At 43.0% G+C, this 21,006-nt stretch overlaps 1 protein-coding gene across 5 annotated transcripts in view; it reads left to right on the forward strand.

Annotated features, from left to right (window-relative positions):
* LOC144824062 (protein FAM169B-like) overlaps positions 1-21,006 on the forward strand; it is a 373,480-nt gene that overhangs the window by 201,057 nt on the left and 151,417 nt on the right. For all 5 annotated transcript variants that reach the window (XM_078683137.1, XM_078683140.1, XM_078683135.1 and 2 more), the window contains 2 exons: positions 3,351-3,436; positions 11,076-11,256. In XM_078683137.1, the coding sequence (XP_078539263.1) occupies positions 3,351-3,436; positions 11,076-11,256 (267 nt within the window). The remainder of the gene's footprint in view (positions 1-3,350; positions 3,437-11,075; positions 11,257-21,006) is intronic.

The raw sequence follows: 21,006 nt of genomic DNA on the forward strand, positions 1-21,006 counted from the left end.
ATGTAAATAAAAAGAATTTAACAAAAAAAGAAAATCTGTTATTCAATGATGATGTGCTTTTACGGTTTATTTATTGCTGTAAAACATTTAGTGGTACAAAAGGGGGTGGTGATGGACGGAGCATCTTAACCAATCAAACACTCACACCCAGTCAACAGATCATGGTTTAATCCATCACCGTTCTTTAGCCCACTCTGCCACCGCAGTTCAGACATGGCCATATGCAAATCAGTCTGACCCTGTGCCTCATGGGAACAGTCCAGCCTGAACTGCCAAGCCATTCCTTCCCTGGACCGGAAACAAGCTTCCGAGGACCGGTTTCTGGCATTTCAGCCGTCTTCAGCCCGGCTTGCTTGAATCCAGTGGCAAAGTGAGCAAGGGACTCACGTCTGAGCATACCCTGCCAACTTATGGCGAACAAAGTGGCACAAAAGGGGGTGGTGATGGACGGAGCATCTGAACCAATCAAACACTCACACCCAGTCAACAAATCTGGGATTAATCCATCACCGTTCTTTAGCCCACTCTGCTACCCCAGTTCAGACATGTCCATATGCAAATCAGAATGACCCGAGCCTCATAAGAACAGTACAGCCCGGACTGCCAAGCCATGTCTTCCCTGGACCGGAAACAAGCTTCCGAGGACCGGTTTCTGGCATTTCAGCCGTCTTCAGCCCGGCTTGCTTGAATCCAGTGGCAAAGTGAGCAAGGGACTCACGTCTGAGCATACCCTGCCAACTTATGGCGAACAAAGTGGCACAAAAGGGGGTGGTGATGGACGGAGCATCTGAACCAATCAAACACTCACACCCAGTCAACAAATCTGGGATTAATCCATCACCGTTCTTTAGCCCACTCTGCCACCCCAGTTCAGACATGGCCATATGCAAATCAGTCTGACCCTGTGCCTCATGGGAACAGTCCAGCCCGAACTGCCAAGCCATTCCTTCCCTGGACCGGAAACAAGCTTCCGAGGACAGGTTTCTGGCATTTCAGCCATCTTCAGCCCGGCTTGCTTGAATCCAGTGGCAAAGTGAGAAAGGGACTCACGTCTGAGCATACCCTGCCAACTTATGGCGAACAAAGTGGCACAAAAGGGGGTGGTGATGGACGGAGCATCTGAACCAATCAAACACTCTCACCCAGTCAACAGATCTGGATTAAAGACGGCTGAAATGCCAGAAACCGGTCCTCGGAAGCTTGTTTACGGTCCAGGGAAGGCATGGCTTGGCAGTTCGGGCTGGACTGTTCCCATGAGGCACAGGGTCAGACTGATTTGCATATGGCCATGTCTGAACTGGGGTGGCAGAGTGGGCTAAAGAACGGTGATGGATTAAACCCAGATCTGTTGACTGGGTGCGAGTGTTTGATTGGTTAAGATGCTCCGTCCATCACCACCCCCTTTTGTAAAATATTTAGAGCATTTGTTCTGAAACACACGTTTATTTCTACAGTACATAGGTCAAATTCTTTATTCCATATTACTAAAAAACGTACATAAGAAAAACATTGTGGACTGCTTCACAGACTGCATGTTCGAATGACTGCACTGGGGATCAATTATGCTAATAATCACAAGTTCTCTCCAGTCTGATTTCACTCCCTGCTCTATTCGATTTATCTCAGTTCACAAAAAAGCTAAAAAGCTTATTGGAGGATGTGGGGGCATCATAACCATTCGAAGCTTCACTTTTTTACTAACTCCTTATCAAGTTTTACAACCAACAACCCTTTACATTATTTATAAGCTGTAGAAATGAGCTCCACGATTATATCGCAGTGTTCACTGACATACATTTGTCCATATCCAATACCTTACATCACACAATTAGTCTCACCCGATATTTCCCTCTTCTTCAACCTCCTCAGGCACTCGCTCAGCCTCAGTCACCCCATTATAACCAGCGCAGTGGCCGAAACAACTTTGTCTCACTCCAATTCTTCCTCCACGTTCCTCCAGCAAGACTTCTTTGTGTAAGTCATGACCATTCCTGATCCTCATCAATGATAATAAATAGCATATTACACTCTGCACATCTGCATATATAAAATGTATTTGGCTGTCTGTCCATCCATCCATCCATTCATCGATTGAAAAGCCTTATGCACATCATAACACACTCTATGATCCACGTCACACCAACAAACTTTGATCATTCCTCTCTATTAACCACCATGCATCCTAGACACCAGAAAATGTTCACGTCCTCAAACACTCACACTGATCCACAATGACATCCAAGTATAGCTTCACATGCACATGATGGGCATCTTAACTGGCACCTCAGCAGACCGCCACCTGTTCATCACGCACACATACATGATTTGCAATAAAATACACCTAAACCCATCTGCACTGCCAGTTTAAAACACCTACCAGCTTCACTGTTGTCATCTACACAGGTTAGTGTTCCCCTAACCTTCTTAATGTACACACCCTAATACAATACATTCACCTAGAGCAAATTGTAATGAATCTTGCTCCTCGACATAAATCTGCAAAATGACACATGCATTAAAAATCCTTGCACACTAGACATAGTGGCATCTAAAGGCCTAAGCCTTCATCGCTCTGTGTCCATTTATTACCCATAACACCCTCTTCCCCTCATAACCTTCTTCTCTGACAATGTACGCACTTTGAATCAGAATTCACATGCAACCTTCCCTGGCCATTTATTCAGTGCCATTGCAAGGATTTTTGGCAACCTAGACAATGCTCCTCTTCCTGGATAATGGACTCCATCTTGTGCTCCTCTGAACCCCTTCGATCATGATCTTCTCTGACTGCATATTATTACTTTGCTGTAGCTGCACCCTGCATGCCTGTACCCCAAATCCTCTTCAATATCATGCTTTCACAGTCTGTTTGAAGGCAAGTCTCTTATAAATGGGCTCTCTTCACCAATCAAGTGCCTTAACACATGATCTTTTTTTAGCATCTTCTGTCCTGATTCATTTGTCTCAGTTTATTCATCCCAAGCAGTGCCCTTGGCTTTTCCCCTTGGGACCCTTCTCTGTCCTTTTCCACTTGCCCCCTCCCCCCCACATCCATATGGAACCATTTGTGGCCATTTATTTGTCCCCAAACATGTACCCATATTAGACTTAACTCTGGCCCATTGTTTGTCTGCACATCTGCTGAAATACCAGCAAGGGCTGATCTTGGTTGGTTCTTGTCCAGGATCACTAGCCAACAATGGTTGAAGTCACCACTGGACAGGGTTATCGGTCTCACAGTCTCTCTCTCTAGCTGCATAATTGCATTGTCTTTTCCTTAAAATTCCTAATCATACTTTCTGTTGTTTGCCTAAATCTGTTTTTACCTCTTCTGCTCTTCAACTGCTTAGGTTTAGCTGTTCATATAAACGAATCCTGGAGATCCATTGAAGATATTCTCAGGACATCCAACACCTTGAAAGATGGACTCATACCGGTAAGAACCTCAAACACCTCTACTCTCCATCTGAAATGATTTAAAAATGTCTCTTCCAGGTCAATTGTAGAGGCTCCCATCATCGTCCTTATTGTACCTGGGTGGGGAGCCCCAACTTTATTAATACCTCCATTTATATGGTGTTACCTCTCAGGATTAATAAAAGCAGAAATGAGCAATGGTTGTGTGTCTGAGGGATACTTAGGATGTTGTTCTATTTTACTTTGAATTAACCTGCTAATGGACCATCTATGCAGCTGAACAGGCAATATAAAGGCAACAGGCATGACATTTCCTTACGTTTTCCTGCACCCTCGACAATGACCGGAGTTTATTTTCTTTTTGTAAGTGGTGCAGATGGATGTGTAGATGTATGTATACATGCTCACAAACCTACTAGGCACTTGGATGACTTAATTCAATTACAGAAGACAACTTGTAATTGTTGTGAAATGTTTAAATGTGAAGAATCAATGAATTTAAGTACTTATATATGTATCTTTGTATAATTTTGTGTATATGTATGTAGAGGATACACAACAGGTAGTGATGTAATATGGTCCAATATTGCCATTTAGGAGTTCTAGTGACATCATGAACTATGAGGTCAAAGCCTGAATGGTTTGTAAATGTCACTTGAGAAACCAAAGACCGCAAAATAGAACCATATCATGTATGTATGTATTTTTATTTAAACATTCTTTGTTGGTGTCAAACAAAATCACAGGTATACATTTATAAATTACCACTCTTGTACATTGTTGATCTGATCTGAGTTCTAGTATAATAAGTGCATACCATCACAATATGATTCAGTTTCGACATTTTCATTTCTTTCTTCATGAGTTACTGTGTTTGCCAAGTCAGTAATCCTCTCTGGTGCAGATGTATATGTTCAAATTGTTTCTATTAAGTTTATTACAACGCACAGTAACACAAGGATAGCAGAGAAAGAAAACCGAACTTCAATAACCCAAAAGATCTTCATAACATATTTGTTTTTCAAAAGTATTAGGTACATACATGAGGGGATATAGAAGAGAAGGGGGTATAGATAAAGGCTGCGCACAGGGCGTCAGTGGGTAGTGTTTAGTCGGCAGCCATTTTACGTGTGATTGGTATTTATATTAGCGGTCACGTTGATTTTTGTTCATCAGCATGCTCATGCAGGATTTCTGTCCCAGTGTGAAAACTAAATTTTATTCATGATTTGGTGCTGCTTCCTATTTTTGCAAATTACGGATATGGTTCCTGCGGCGATTAGAGAGGATTCTTTTATATACTCTGGACACAATGTTCCTGTTTTGTAAAGGTCAGTAGTGGATGTTTAGAGATATGGACTCTCAGTCTCAAGTATTTATAATAGTCCATATTATCTAGTCGGAATCGTGCCTGTAAAGTGGAGAAGGGTAGAGGTAGGCTGTTCTCAAAGACATGTTTGATGAGGTAATCCCTTTTTCTGACCAATCAGGCCAGAATATTGAGTCATCAATTTTAATTTTAGGGTAGGTAAGCCATGTTAGAGTTGCAGAGTTTATTTTCCTAGTGGTAGTTTAGTCTTAAAATGTTTTTTTATGTTGTGCATTATGTATCCGGAGTGGGGTCAGTGAAAGTTGTGCATTGTCACAAAAGTACTTATAGGTTTGCCTTTTAAGAGAAATTTCTGTAGCCTTACTCAGATTGGTTTGTAGTCTAACCCTTCAAGGAACCAGTTAGTGCCCGGTTTAAAGAGATAGGGTGTCTGATAATTCCCAAAATTCGGTAGACCTATTCCTCCTTTGTCTTTAGAGAATTTAAGTTTTTTAATTGACATTCTCTGCTTCTTGTTTTACCATAGAATTTTATTAAATGTGATATTGATTCTTGTCAGGAAAACTTAAATTAAGGACATGGGAAGCATTCTGATTTGGTAATTAACTAAGGGGGTCATCATCATTTTGAGTGACTCTGCCCTACCCCACCTTGAGAAAGATTACGGTGACCAGCCGTCGAGGAGGTCATTAATCTTCTTGAGCAGTGTTATTTCGTTGTGGTGTAAGGTAGTGATGAAGTCATAAGTATTTAACACAGCCAGTCTGCCATACCTGACCGTAATTGTCCAGGATCTCTTTATTTCCATAGCCTTTGAGCAGGTTAACTTCTGGTGTGTCTATTATTGAATGTGTATCCCAAAACTACTTAGAATTCCAGAATAGAAGCCAATAAGGCGATTATAGAAGTATGCCTGAGCTTCTATTTTCACAGTAGTTTCGCCAAATGGGACACCAGTGATATCTTTGTTCTCTATTATGTGATATAGGAATGGTTCTAATGTCAAAAGGAATAGGGAGGTGTAAGGGGTCAGTCTTGCCTGGTTCCTTATTCCAGGGAAAATGTGGAGAAGATAGTGCATCCTGCTCCAACTTTAGCGACTTTATGGTAGATTGCCATGATCATACAGATTATGGGATCTCCAATGTTACATTTCTCAAGGGTCGAATGTAAGTATTTCCAATCCACTTTATTGAACGCTTTTTCCATTTCACGTGTGTTTTCTACAGTTGGTGAATTTGTTGTTTTTGCTTTTTCTAGAACATTGCAGAGTATTGTCGTTCGAGAGTTTGGCCTTCATTCACCTCGTTTTTTTTCTTGCTAGCTGCATCAAACATTTATACCTCTCATAATGTGGTCAGCAAAGCGATGTATGTAGTGACTTTTGGATCATATATCTTGTTCACTTTTAGGGCTCCAATGGGTAACTGGCCTCTAATAGAGTGCTAACTGGCCTTAATTCATGAACAGAAGCGGTGCCCAGAATGTCCTTTTGTACCGTGTACCGTTGTACAGTGTTCGCTAACAGAGAGAACAGAGCTTACAGAGCTTGCGGACCTACAGAGCGTCAGTGGGTAGTGTTTAGTCGGCAGCCATTTTACGGGTGATTAATTTTGTCCATCGGCATGCTCATGCAGGATTTCTGTCCCAGTGTGAAAACTGAATTTTATTCATCAGTACACCTTATGCATAGTTTCTTTTGCATCGGGTTGTACATTGATCGCTAACAGAGCTTGCAGCCAGCTGCTATCTTAATTAATATGCTGTTTGTTTTGCTCTGAATGCATTGAGACTGCCCGCAGCCCACTCAGGGGGCTCCCAAAGGAGGGCGGCCACATTAGTGCCACATGTCTGGTGCTACCTGCGTTTCCGGCACGCCAGTGGGCGGGGGGCCAGGTATATCTACCCAGGCCTGGGTAATAAATTCCGCTGCGCTAGGATTTGACAACTACGCATTCCATTACAAACACGGAATTCAGGCTAAAGAAAAATATCAGGCAATGAGAGAGGAAATAATTTTGGGGTCCCCCCTAACCTAAGGGGAGGACCAAGCAGATGCCTTGAACACAAAGAGCATATCATCCTGAATGATTCAGTGGTGGCCCCATCCTCTTAGGACCACCCCAAGCACAGTTATGGCCAAAAATACAATCCCAACCAAAGGCCCTGCAAAGCATTATGGGACGAGATTAGCAGTGGGCAGTGAATATTATAGCATCCAATATCAAAGAAATTCTACAAAGAGCTGCAGTTCAACTAGTCGTTACTAGGTGTCCCTCACAAGTCAAATGCAAAAGCATTGAAATTATTACATCAAGCTTTTGCATTTGACTCATGAGGGATATCTAGTAACGAATAGTGGAACTGCAGCTTCATGAAAGTGTTTTAATGCTTTTGCATTTGACTTGTGAGGGACACCTAGTAACGACTAGTGGAACTGCAGCTTGATGTAATAATAATTTCAATGCTTTTGCAGTGACGGGGTCAGGGAATTGTACCGACTTATGCGTTGCCTTACAGGCGATTTATTAGTCTATAGTTTTCTATGCCAGGCAAAGGTTAGATGGTGATTGTATCGGATAAGCGACAGCCGGCGTATGCTGCTTGGTGTACGGGCTACTTTTGGAGTCTGCATTTTGGATTTGATCTGACTTGGCCTCGCAGCAGTAGTTAGTTTATTACTATTGTTTTGTAATTCTTTTATGCGTCGCTGTGAGTACATATTCTGCTGTTACTTGTTTACTTCTTATCTTGGAGCTCCGGTGCTGTTCTTGGTCTTGATCTACCATAAGCCCTGGCGCAGCACCGCTCTCTATTGGAGCAGCTCAAGGGTCGGAGAAAGTATCCGCCAACATCGATATCCTAGGTGAGAGCTAGCCAGTACTTAATTTGTAAAAAAAGGAGAAGTGCTGGGGTGCAAAGTTATCACAGAATCTTGTTACCAGCGCTGCCAAATGCGGGATTGACATTTGATTTATCTACCACCATTCACCACCACGCTGATCTTCTCTGAAGTTCAGGGCCTCTGATAGAACAACAACAAGCATTCGCATAGCCAATAAGTTTCGCCTTTGGGAGCTTATAAGTGTTTAGCTATAGCTAATGACTTTGCACTCTGTGCCCATTCAGTCACTGGCCCCTGTGCTGAGACTGTTAAAATGTAGTCTATTTTCCAATGGAGCTTTTTGTGACGTGCACCTCAAGTCCCCAGAGCTCCCAACTCTTTGCGTGACCGTCATGTTAAAGTGAGAGTTCTAAGATTTTCACGCAGACCACCAACACTGATTAACCCCTTCCACGCTCATGACGAGCTGGGCTCGTCATGAGGTAGCCTACTCGCACGCTCATGACGAGCCCAGCTCGTCATGTAAAGTGCGGTTTGAAAAATCTCAGCGTGCGAGCGGAATTCGCCCGCACGCATGCGGTTAAAAGGGAAACATTGACATTTCTAAAATGAAACAACCACATTACAAGAGGCAGCATCTTTCCTATGAGGAGCAGGGCTGCTTCAACATGAGAGCAGAGTTAGGTGAAGGAAGACTCCTTAGTGACGTTTGAAGATGTGTTGAACCGAAGAAGTTAAGAATGCAAAAAACAATGGCAGAACGGAAGTGATGGGTTTGAAAACAGGAAGTGTACTTAAAAATACCAATGACAGAAACACGGAGGAATAGAAGTGAGAAAGCATTAGTAAAGCTGGAGACAAGAGAAAACAGAAATGCGTAGGGTGGAAGGGAATTCCTTGTAGGTTGGGCAGTGGCATAAACTGAACAACAGCTGCTTGGCGAGCCGCCCCCTGATGTAGAGAACCTGAGACCAACTGCTTGATTGTCACCTCAGTCAAAGCAATGACGCCCACAGAACCTAGGAAACCAGATAACTTTTTTCACCTGCTGGGTTTTTCTTGGCAAAGCTTTCTGTTGGATTAAAAGCAGTTAAATCTAAAAGGGTTGCGGGAATGAGAACAAAAAAAGAAGAAAGGAAAAAGGAAAGATTTTTCAGAAACAACAATTGGAAAGTAATATTGGAAGATGTTGGGTTACGAGTAAATGGCACACAATGGCTTGTGTAAGCCTCCTGTAGACAATAACATTACATTCCAGTTTAAAGCTAATTCCAACAGTTTTGTGTAGTGATCCCTGATTGCGCTAAAATAAATGCATACATACATACAGAGGAGCAGAGGAAGAAGGTGCAGCAGCACTATATGTGAAGGGAAAATACACCATGTAAAAGTTAGGCATAACCGCCCTGTTTTAAAAGATTGTGACTACGGGGCCCAAAGGCTAAGTTTCGAGTGAAAAGTAATGCGAACCAAGCACGCCCAGGCTGATTAAAAACAGATGGTTCCTGCGCGCCGCTGCTGGCTCCCGCGAGCAAAACGCTCTGGAAGTAAACCTTTGAAAAGAAGCTGGGACATCTACATGCCTTTGGCCAAGTGTGTACTGAAGCCAGACGCAAAGGCCAATGCGTGTGAGTGCTACATTCTTTGAAGAAAGCTGAAGTGATTCCAAAAGGTCGATTTCCTACGCAGCGCCTGCGCGCTGCCATAGGCTCAACCTAAAAAGGTCAATTCATTTGTATAGCGCCGAACACCATTTGGATGGCATCACTGCGCTTCCTGTTTTTCTTAGTAATAAAACGTGTGAGGGCGAGGGTAAAGTACCCCTTGCAGATAGGCATTGTGAGAGTTGGAAAACGCCTCCTAGAATGTTGAATAATATACAAATACCTTTGTTCTAGGCTCCAGTCCAGTCTGAAGGAGCATTAGCAAAAGCAATGCTTTTGTCATTTTATTGAGATAAACGTTTGGAGCGTGCAAAAACCCCAACTATGACCGGGATTCTTGATCTCTGTCCCGTGAGGTGAAGTTAAATCCTTTTGACATAGCATTTCATTGTTGTAATAGTTTTCGATAAAACTATGGATATTCCAGTAGAGACTCCCTGGCAGAGTACGAAAAGTCTCAGAACAAAAAACCTTTTTGCTCTGATTTGCTTACCGAAACAACGTTTACACGCCCTGCATCTCTATTTTCCCCAACCATAAGCTTTCAAGAAAGATGCTTTGTTTGTTGACCGGTGAGGCCGGTACTGGAGGAGCCTGAAAGAAATTCACACTGAAGTCCAGCGGTCCCGTCCAGCTTAGCACCCAGCAACATAGTGCCCGAAAGGCTGGCCCAGGCAGCGAGACGCACACAATTGCAGTTACCTCTGCACACCACGGGCGCTCCATTCATCTTAGAAAAATTATCTTCAGTTGCCAGCATGAAAGAAAGCTATAGCACTGGCCGTGTAAAATAAGGGCCAGGGCTGAGCACCGTACGCCACTGGCACAAATTAAGCACTGGGGCGAGCGGCAGCTTACGTGTACCATTATGTTCCCCCTCTGCTTGTCTCCTCAATACCATATATATAGGATATTGGCACCGTTCAAAAAGTAAGAAATTAGTCTCAACCAAGATACAACTTCCAACAAACAAATGAAGAAAAAAAAGCACTGCCCAAAAGTAGCAAGTAGAGTAAGTGTGGGTAGCTGCTCCCAATTATTTGCGGTGAGAATGCAAGCACCCAGGGGCAGCAGCCTCAGGCGGGGAATCTCGCTGGGGAACTCCTCCCGTTGGTCCACAGGGCAGGGCTATGGCAAGGGTGGGTTAGAGTCTGAGGAAGTGCCCCGGGGCAAATACTAGATCTGCAGGGGAGCGAATGGCCTGAGGATTTTACACCAGTAATCAAGAGCCGTGTTCAAAGAAGCCCGTAAGTCCACAATTGGTCATTTTCGTCTCCCTCCCCGCTATGTATGTTAATATTACACGTTTATTATTCAGTTTTCTTTGAAGTGCAGGTAACAATGCCAAATGATTGGAATTAGAATGCTTAGGTTTTGTGTTGCTTTGAAGAAATTGTTGTTGAAATATTAATGTAGCAATCCGAATTGTTTTGCAGTGGCTTAGTCAAAGTTAAAGCAATCCAGAATCTCAGCTGTTGGACTCATTCATTAGTAGAGAAGGGGGAATTTCCTTCTAGCTTATGGGATGGCACTTTGCTTAACATATTGACTTCAGACGTCTGTGCATAAACAGGTAGGCAACATATTTGAATCCCTGAATGGCTGGTTCAAACTTTCGTGCATCCAAGGTTGAATAATTTAGTATCACCAAGTTGCTCAATAGTGAAATCTGTGATTACAGCATATGGCTATCCCAGGAGGTTTGTGTATTATTATTACTGCTATGTTCTGTAGCCAGATGCAAAAAGGTTATGGGAGGGTTTGAAAACTAAAAAAGATACCCACTAACTGGATTTTTTCTGCTTTTCCATTTCTGAAGGTGCAGTCATTTGGAGAAAGGATTGTCCTCTTTGTACTTAACTGTCTCATTTTTGGAGCATTAGAAAAAGATGATGAAGGTGAGGATGCAGCGTTCTTTGTCCCTCACTCTTGCAGGGAGGATGCCAAAATCTTCTGGCAGCATGGAGAAGCTGTGGGGTTTTACACTGTCAAGCCCAAAGGTAAGATTTCTCATTCTCCAACGTCAAGTTTTGTTGTGTCTTATAATGCTCCGTAGAAAGGCTAAAATACCTGCAGTATGTATAAACTGTGGAATTGATTTGTTACCACTGAAAATACACACCACAAGTTACTACACATAATACTAAAGTATTGCGTTTAAAAGCTAGATACAAAAGTGCTTAGTGGTCTTGGGAGAAGTGCTATGGAGTAATGGTGACGTAATAGGAGACTAAGATTCAGGAGCTATGAAACCTTATGATAAGAGGAGGAAGCGGTTCCTGTGCACAAACTCATCCCTCCCAGACACAGGGGGACATTCAGTTCCACATCATTTCAACTAAAACACACACCCAAGCAGCAGGAGCTAATAAGTCAGAGCAGGTTCTTCAAAATCCATGTGGATTCACTTTGGATGGCCACAAGGCAGGCAGTGGTGGGTATCGGGTGCAAGACACAATGTCCTTCCAACCTAATATGATGGAACCGCTGTAGAGAGTGAATTCCTCTTTGAAGTAGGTGAAATATGAACTGTGAGGCACAGAGTAAGAAGCCTCCAAGTTATGTTCTCGATATATCACTTAGTGAAAGAAAGTACTGCTTATTATTATGACACTCATGTTTTGTTGTATATATAGATGTGCGGGTGACTGTGTATTTGTACATATATAGAAGGTAGAAATAATGGTGTTGTCCTTGGCCAGCAGAGTGCTATTATCTGTCCTCCTTTCTTGAATATACAAACAGAGCCACACATCTAGGTAAGAATATTGCATACAAGTCCACTCAATAGGATTGTTTCTCCAACTAATCCTTGCAGTCAGTGCTAGGACTGTGCCCACTTTCTGCAAACCATGTGTTAACGCGGGGTTTCTGGTCTCTAGTTACCTTACCAGATCCCTAATCATGTCGACTGAATCGTTGGTACCTGTCATTGAGTAAAAGACAATCTACTACTAGGTTAGCCAATTAGGAACTTAGACCACTCTAAAGAACCACTTACCACTGGGAAAGGTTAAAAAGTTTTAATTCAAAGCCAAAAGTATCTGAAGATACAAACATCTCAGAATAAGATTAAAAAGGTATACAGGTATTAATACAAAAAGGTACTCTCTAAATATTCTCAATCGGCAAAAGGAAATTATCAATACTATCTCAAAAAGCATAAGTGTTGCAAGAATCGCTGTGAGTTGCAACCTGAGAGTCATTTACAGAAAGGGAAAGTACAAGTTAAATCTGTCCCTACACTATACTAAGTGACATCCCTACTTAACAAGATCTTTACCTAAAAAGGTGTCAGCAGTGGTGACTTCCAAAGAAGATCACACACTTCCCTTAGTCTTTGTCTCAATTGAAGTCTTTTCCGTTCTCTATCTGCCTACCCATCCGCTCTCTAAGGCTTCTCAGATCATCTGCTCTAACTCCACCCCGGGGTGCTATCCCTAATACCAAATCACATTTCCAATAGGAACGCCCATGTCGACGCCTCTCACGTGGTGCAGTTTTGAGCGGCAAACTCCGTACTGGTGCTCCTCTGGACTCTTCATTAAAGTTGACCTTGCTTCCCAGGCTTCTTCTTCAGCGAGACAGTACCCCCTAAAATTCCCGAAGACTCCTCCAGGCCTGCGCCTGGCTCTCTTGAACAAAGGAACCGTTCATCATGGTACTGATTAGGGCTCCTCGCACCTGCGACAGACACATGTACTGTGGGCCTCAAATTCCAACCTCCACCATATCTCAGACCATAAAACATGTGTAAGAATTCTCAGTTAGTGCCTAGCACATCTTTCCCCTAACGAGCACATTTTAGATCAAAGAGAATGACTTGGTCTTTTCAGGCCTAGTTGATTTACACAAAGCGGTTTCTGTCTTCTAAAACATTTCCTTTCTTTGGTTTAAACAGTATTTAACTAACACGTATTACTATAATATAATGCAACACATCTATATAAAACATATATTTTAATACTATGCCTAATAATACATTTGCACTCAAATGACATTAGAATCCACGTCACTAAAAGTGTAGCAGCATCTTTCGTTTCCTGTGAAATGCCATGTGGCCTACACATTTTCATGGTTTGCAGAATTACATTTCGTTTTCACTTAGTCATCTAACGTGTGACTCCAACATCATTTTAACATTTCTACTACCTCTACATTAGTTTTCCACACTTATATATATGCATCTATTCTACTTAAAACAAAACACTCATATATTTTCTCTATATAAGTTGACACTCTTGTATATTCCACACTAAGCTAATACTACGTGCTTGTAAATATGGTGTACTTATACATTTTTCAGATTTGTGCTCTCTCAGTCCCCCCTTTGATGACTTTCAGGAGTCATCACCATCAAAACAACATCCCTAAAATGTACGATCTTTCAGATTGAAGTTGTTGCAATACCCCCTCGTTTCATTGTCTCTAGAGCCTTCAGACTCTTATATTGTGTATCCTGCATCGCAGTCAATCTTTTCTCCTGTTCCCTCATGGATCTCTGCAACCTGTTTGCTCTATACCATTGGTACAGTCGCACCAATCCCCACAAAGTGATTACACAAATCACAATTATGATGATAGGTTTCAATATGTACCAAACGATACCCTTTCCTAGGTTGGCAAACCAACCTCCAACTTTACCCATTCCTTGGCCTACTTTTTCCCACACATTTATCTTTGTCAGATCCTCAATTTCGTGATGAATCGCAGTAATATTTCGTATGTACTTCTCTAAAGGTTTTGAATTGTCTGGAATGTAAGTGCAACATTCCTGGACCTTCAAGGCCTTACAAACTCCGCCCTCTTTGGCTAACAGAACATCTAAAGCAAGTCGGTTCTGAAGAACCATTGCTCTTATCGATTGCATCTCTCCCTCCACCAGCATTAAGGATCTAGCAGTACTGGCAGATCACCTATCTACGACTGTAGCCAATCTTCTAATTTTGATGTCATTCAGTATCAATCCCAAGAGAGGGAATGCAGCACCAAATACATCCCCAATTACCTCTTCAGCACCTAGACCGCTCCTCCCTCTTGTTGGTATTCCTCTCTTTGTCGTTTCTAAATTCTCAACATGGTATATTTTGGGGAAGACAATTGCTAAATAACATGATCCGTACCAATTATCTGGTAGCTTCACATATGCATTTCTTCCACATACAAAATATACATTTGGAATTGCTTGCATCTCCTTCAAAAAATCCTTGGAGTAGTGCTCCAATTGGAAAGCATGTTCACAACTGACTTGACCTACATACAGATTCTCAGAATAGGAGTAACTTCTGTGAATGCACAATTTCCCCCGTTTCTCCTTGTCTAAAGCAATTGGACCAAAGCTACCCTTTCTTTGCTGTATCCTTTCTTCCTTGGTGTGGAAAAGTAAATTTTGCCATGTTCTGTGTCCCTACGTGTCCCCCATCTTATGTTGTATGTGCATGATTAATATGCCTATGTATTCCCCATGATCGATTAAAGACGCAATTACAGTTGTGTCCATCTCCAGTATGCCAGTTTCCAGTTCTCGTGAAAGCTACGAATATTAAGCCTATGTAAAGCTACGTTGCCACGTTTCTTAGTGTGCACGTTATTTCATTGTAAAGTCCCCGTTTCTAGGCCTCAAAAGGGCCCGGACTCAGATTCAGCTCCTGTCTCCTGAACCCTCGCTGAGGAGCGATACAGCCCCCACCTGTATCCCTGACCCTTCACTTACTTCCTGCCTCACAGTGCCCGGCTCGGCCTGGCTCTGCCTGCCAGTCTGCCAAGAGTATGTTATGATTCCAGTTATCAGTCCAGCTCTCCTTCCCTGCATTCCTAAGCTACTGAATCGCATCAATAGTTTCCGTCATGGTCTAGCCTTTACGTCTCCATGTAAGAGAAATACTGTATTAATGGTCATTTAATATTCCTCAACACACACTACATGTAGAATAATGCATGCACCAGTCTTAGTGTCTGTTAGCCTTTGCCCTGATAACTTTTGGATTCCATCAACATGTTCTCTAAACATCAGATACTAGATAGTGTTTAGGTACATGTCGCTCTGACTCTCCAGACTTCAGTCTCTGCTCCTAGCGCAGAAGTCATAGCCCCCAGCTTCTTCCTAGTAACACGTCATTGCCAGCTTGTGCGCACCACTAGGTTAGAGGTCCCGGCTCCTTAGGTAGCCCCCTCCATGTTTCCGCCCCATTTATGACATATTCTGTTACGTTTACATCACATGTCTATGTTCACGCCTCTTGTTACACCTACTTTCACCCTTATCTTTCGCGACTGTTACAAGCCCCACCCACTGTTACGCCTACTGTATGTATTGTAATGCAATTGTTTTAACTATATATACTTGTGCACTGTTATTAAAAAAGTTATTCCCTTTAGCGCGCTCATTCCAGCTCCTGCCCGACAGCTGTCGGGGCCCCCCTGTTGGCTAGCCATCCCAGATCTTGCCCGTGCAGGTTGTCCTGTTCCTGTCCTTTATGCTGTATTAAACCTGCAAACTCCTACTACCTCGAATCTTGACTCTTATTTATTGAGCTATCTGTTATTGTTATATCTAGTCAAAAATAGAGGTATTATTTATTTATTTACCACATAATGGCGCCCGAATAGGACCTTGCCCTTTCCCCACGCGCCGGTGAAGCCACGCAAGCCCCCTGATCCTCTGCAGCCGTGACGGAACCATACCGTGCACGTGCAGATATTTCTGCTTCAAGTATCCCTCAGGCCCACGGAGGAGACGGAGGTTGCGGTCCAGCATCCAGACGAGGCGGTGGAGGAACGCGGCGAGTCCCGACCAGAGCCCAAGCCGAGAGTCCAAGGTCCGAGGTATCCGGAGGCCCACCCGTAACAGAAGTCCGAAGTTCGTCCGTCCGGCGTCATAGCAGTCCAGTCTAGTCCGAGGCCTTCCGTTCTTGCTGCCCGGTGAGTACCGTTGCTGGGGTAGTATCTAGACAGGGTCAATTGTATTGTCTCTGGTCCGTGGGTTTGGGTACGCAGATCCAACACGAAGTGTCCACTTAGGTGGATGCGGGTCCTGACGTGTCTCTTTATGAGACCGGTACGTTTCGTACTGTTTTAGCAGTGCATCTAGTCATTCCAGTAAGTTCTGTTCTCGAGAAATTCATGTATTCTGTTTTCAGTATTCCAGGTAGTATTTTGTCTGAACTGTTATTTTAAATGTCATTCATGTATTTCAATGTTGTGGTATGAAAGTGGTGTAATTATCGTGTTCATTGTGTATTGTATTGTGTCTAGACTCCAGCCCAGTCATGCCATTGTTTTCCAAATTACGTCAGTTAAAAACTAGAAAAGGTCTGTTAGAAGAAGCAGTTCCTGTCCCGCCTAGGGACAGTCCAGGTCATTTTATGTATCAAAAGCATGGCATAAGTGCCATATTGTATCTAGATTTATGGGTGGAGTACACCAAACAGTTAGAAGAAAAGTACAGATGGCCCGTATCGGGTACATGGGATGCCGAGTGCATCATGCGAGTAGAAGAAGTATTATGGAAAAAGAAAGCCCGACAGTCACAGAAAGATGCCATCGAGTTATGGCGCAAAGAATCTCATAAAAGAACCGAAAAAGAAATCAGAAAGTCAGAATTAAGTAGAGAATCCTTAGAAAGAGCCCAAGAAAGGGAATTAATCGAAATAGGTGAACGAGTTAAAACCGAACAGTCAGACAGGCAGAGAAATGCCCTTATTAAGGGTATGTATCCTCTTCTTGCCGAGGGCTTGCCAAAAGCAACCCCGGAGGCATCCAGTAATTTTCCGCCACCTTTAGTTCCGACCAAGCTACGTCACAAACAGACCGCAGCTGATATTTTTCTCTCGTCCTATTTGGACGACACAGTCCCAGAATATGCAACTCCTGTTCCGCCAGCTCCTGTAAATAATGTAATTCATGATCCTCCAGCCACCGGGGCACCTGTTGCAGTACCTGTTACGGTACCCCCGGTCCAGCCCGTAGTACAAATTCCCGCCACATCAGTCACTCTGCCAGCACGAAGAGTATCAGTCGACGATTCCAGTATAGGGGCCGCGGGCGGAGGTCCTCCTGGTACCCCGCCGCCAAGTAGATGTTTAGGAGCAGTCGAGTTACATGAACGTGCGTTACAGCGTACGCCCAAATATAAGACTATTGCAGAAATCAGGCGACTTCTTACTGAATGCTGTTATGATCCAGTCCCAGGCGAGGATAGTATGGTTATATATTCCGTACGTATAAGACAGGTGTCCGAGTATTTGGTCACCCTACCGAATATGAAAGAAGATCTAGACAGAATGTATCGTTTCATTCGTACAGGAGACGATCCAGAAAGTATTGGTGAAGTCATGTCTCTCAGGAAAGCTGAGATCCAGTTCATGTTATTAAAGTTTCTGATCAATTGTTTAATACGGGAACAAGATTCCCCGACTAAAGATCCGACCGAAATGAGAATTCTGACAAGGTGGAGTGATAATATAGCCGAGGGTAAGCACAAGACACTCAATAGTATTGAGAATATGTACAAGAAAATACGTAAAGAAATAATAAGGTTACACGAACAACGCAAAGAAGCACAAGTAAGCGAGAAAGAAAATGACTCTTCTACTGAAGAGGTAGACGACGAGAATCCCGCCAGAATAGCGTATGTGGGTAAATCTAGAATTCCAGACCGACATTTACGCCTAGAACACAAGAAAGTCTTTCATCTTCCAGCACCAGAACAAGGTTCTCTAGAACAAGTATTTCAAGCTACCGATCAAATTCTGAAATCACGAATCGGTTATAGTGAATTAAGTACTATGCATGAACAAGAACTAGCCCGATCAGCAGTCCGATGGATTACTGATTCTACCACTTTTCCAGACGAAATAGTGGCACAAATGTTTCTGAAATTACCCCCAGCCGAGCAGCGACTGGTGGGTATGTATATGATCCAACACCTCATTACACTGTATGAGGGTCAACATTCTGATCCAGGTCCGTTACATGATGTCCTGAACGAGTTACTCCAGTATAGATGGAAAGGTTTAGGTACAGATTTAATTAGTGTCATTCTAGAACAGCGCCACAAATATAGAACGTTTTTAAACCCGCATTTTGTTCATGTCTCACCTCCAGAAAATAAACCGTTTTACATAGACAGGCAGCATCCGTTACGAGAAGTACACCCAGTTAGGACACCAGATGGTGAAATGCAACGAGTATTTGTTTACACCCCAGTTACAAAGATGGAACTCTTAGAGATGAAGAAATTAATTCCCTGTCACGACAAAGATCCAGCAGGGTTCCACCGAGAATTAAAAGACATGCTCCGTATGGGAGAATACACGTATCCAGATATTATTAAAATGCTAAAAGTCCTGTTGCCTGCGGGCATATACGAAAAACTCAAGGAAAAAGATTGGGAGGTGGGAGAGAAAAAGATCGATTGGACAGCTCTAGAAGCTGAAGATAAGATACAAGTACCAGGTACCGGTCTTGGAGACAAATGTAAAGAATTACCAGAACTATTAATACAAGTTTTACCTAGATTATTAGCCACTAAAAAGGAAGACTGGGATGCAATCTCAGCCTGTAAACAGAAACAAGACGAAGATACTAGTGATTTTTATTCTAGATTTGAGAAATGTTTTATAATAAACAGTGGTTTGAAGACGAGTAGCGAGTCATACCCTCATCTTTTTGTTACTAAACTAGTCGAGAATTCAAGTCCACAAGTTAAGAATCGAGTTTTGAAAGTCGAAAGTACATGGCAAGCTAGTACTCCGTCCCAGATGTTACAGATGCTCCAGTACCACCAGAATAGAATCAGAGAAGAGCAAGAACACGAAAGGAGACGTATGAAAGACACGAAAATGAAAGTACTAGTTGCACAATCTGTTCCACAGGACAGTCAGAAGAGGGGTCCGAATCAAGCCAGTCATCCTGCAGCTCCCGTTAAAGGGACATGCAATTATTGTAAACAGCCAGGTCATTTTATAAACGAGTGTGCAGTTCTGAAACACAATATAGCCACTGGTAAAACTAAAGAAAGACCACGTCCGCCTAGACAAGAACAAGTTTCACAGACTTCTCAGCCACAGAATGCACAACAGACAGTTCCAGCACCGCAGCCTATCGCTGCAACACAGCATGTTACACAGCAGATGTACCAGTATGCACAGACAGAGTATCCAGAGTATCAAGCGTATTCATGAAACAGCCTAGAGAGGGAGGTAGGCTTGCCTCTCATCGAGATTCCTGTAGATCAAGAAGGTCCCTATGTTCATAGTCAAGTATTAGGGAAAGACAGAAAGTTTCTGATTGATACAGGGGCAAGTAGGACTACCATTAGTCACGACGAGGTTCCAGGGGCTCCGCTCTCAGGCTCTAGAAATGTTTCCCTTGGATTTTCAGGAAAGCCAATTGTTAACGAGATTTCCAAACCAGTTACTCTTGAAGTAGGTCCATTGTCCCGAACTACTGATCTATTGCTTACGAAGTCATGTCCAGAAAATTTGTTAGGCATTAAGACACTGAAAGAATTAGGTGCAGTTATTTGCTGTTCCCCAGAGGGAATACGTTTGTTTTTACGTGACTTCAAGGGTCACTATGTTTTGCGTGATTTTGATCCAAGATTGTCTAATGTTCCGCAGCATCTATGGGCGCAAGGTCCAACTGATGTTGGTTTTATGCAAATCACACCCCATCGTGTGACTCTCAAGCAAGGTGTAGTCTTGCCACGAATCAGACAGTACAGATTGCCACCTGAGGCTGTAGCAGCCTTATCCAAAATTATTGACGAGCTTATGGCTCAAGGAGTAGTTGTAGAAACTGACTCCAATGTATGTAATTCTCCTATCATTCCAGTCATGAAACGTACTGATCCAAATGCACCTCCAGTATATCGATTAGTGATTGATCTTCGAGAACTTAATAAATGTATCATTCCTCAGTACCCAGTTGTTCCAGATATCTCATCTCTATTGACAGCCATTGATTCTGAGGCTACATTTTTCACAGTCATAGACCTCAAAAACGCATTTTTCAGTGTCCCCATTCATCTAGACAGCCAGTACCTTTTCGGTTTTTGTTTAAATGGAAGGAGCTATAAATTCACACGAGCTCCTCAAGGTTTCACAGAAAGTCCTAGCATCTACAGTCAAGCACTTAAGAGACAACTAGACAACATTCACATGCCAACTGACACTGCCCTGCTCCAGTATGTCGATGATCTACTGATCACAGCCCGTTCTGAACGTGCTTGCGAGCGAGCATCACTTACAGTCCTGTATTTTCTAGCCGAGATGGGGCACAAGGTGTCCCCTTCGAAGCTTCAATTCTGTGTCCAGCAAGTGATCTACTTAGGCCACTTACTGTCCAAGTGGGGTAGGCAGTTGACACCCGACCGTATCCAGTTAATAGCGAGTCTTCCTCAGCCCAAGACCCAGAAGGAGGTACGTGCTTTTATCGGCCTCACTTCTTATTGCCGACAATGGATTCCTCAGTATGCATTTCTAGCCAAACCACTGATACAGTTAACGACACAGGAGGCAGCCGTATCGACTGTTCTCCCTTGGACATCTGAACATACACTTAGTTTCAATGAGTTAAAGAAAGCTTTATGCCAAGCTCCCGTTCTAGCTACACCGAACTACAGTAAGCCTTTTACACTTTTTGTCACAGAACGTAATGGTACAGCATTATCTGTTCTCACACAAGATCAAGCCGGACAGTACAAGCCCTGTGCTTATTTTTCGAGCACACTAGATCCAGTAGCCCAG

Source organism: Lissotriton helveticus, chromosome 3_1 (assembly GCF_964261635.1).
Source record: "Lissotriton helveticus chromosome 3_1, aLisHel1.1, whole genome shotgun sequence".
NCBI lineage: Eukaryota > Metazoa > Chordata > Amphibia > Caudata > Salamandridae > Lissotriton > Lissotriton helveticus.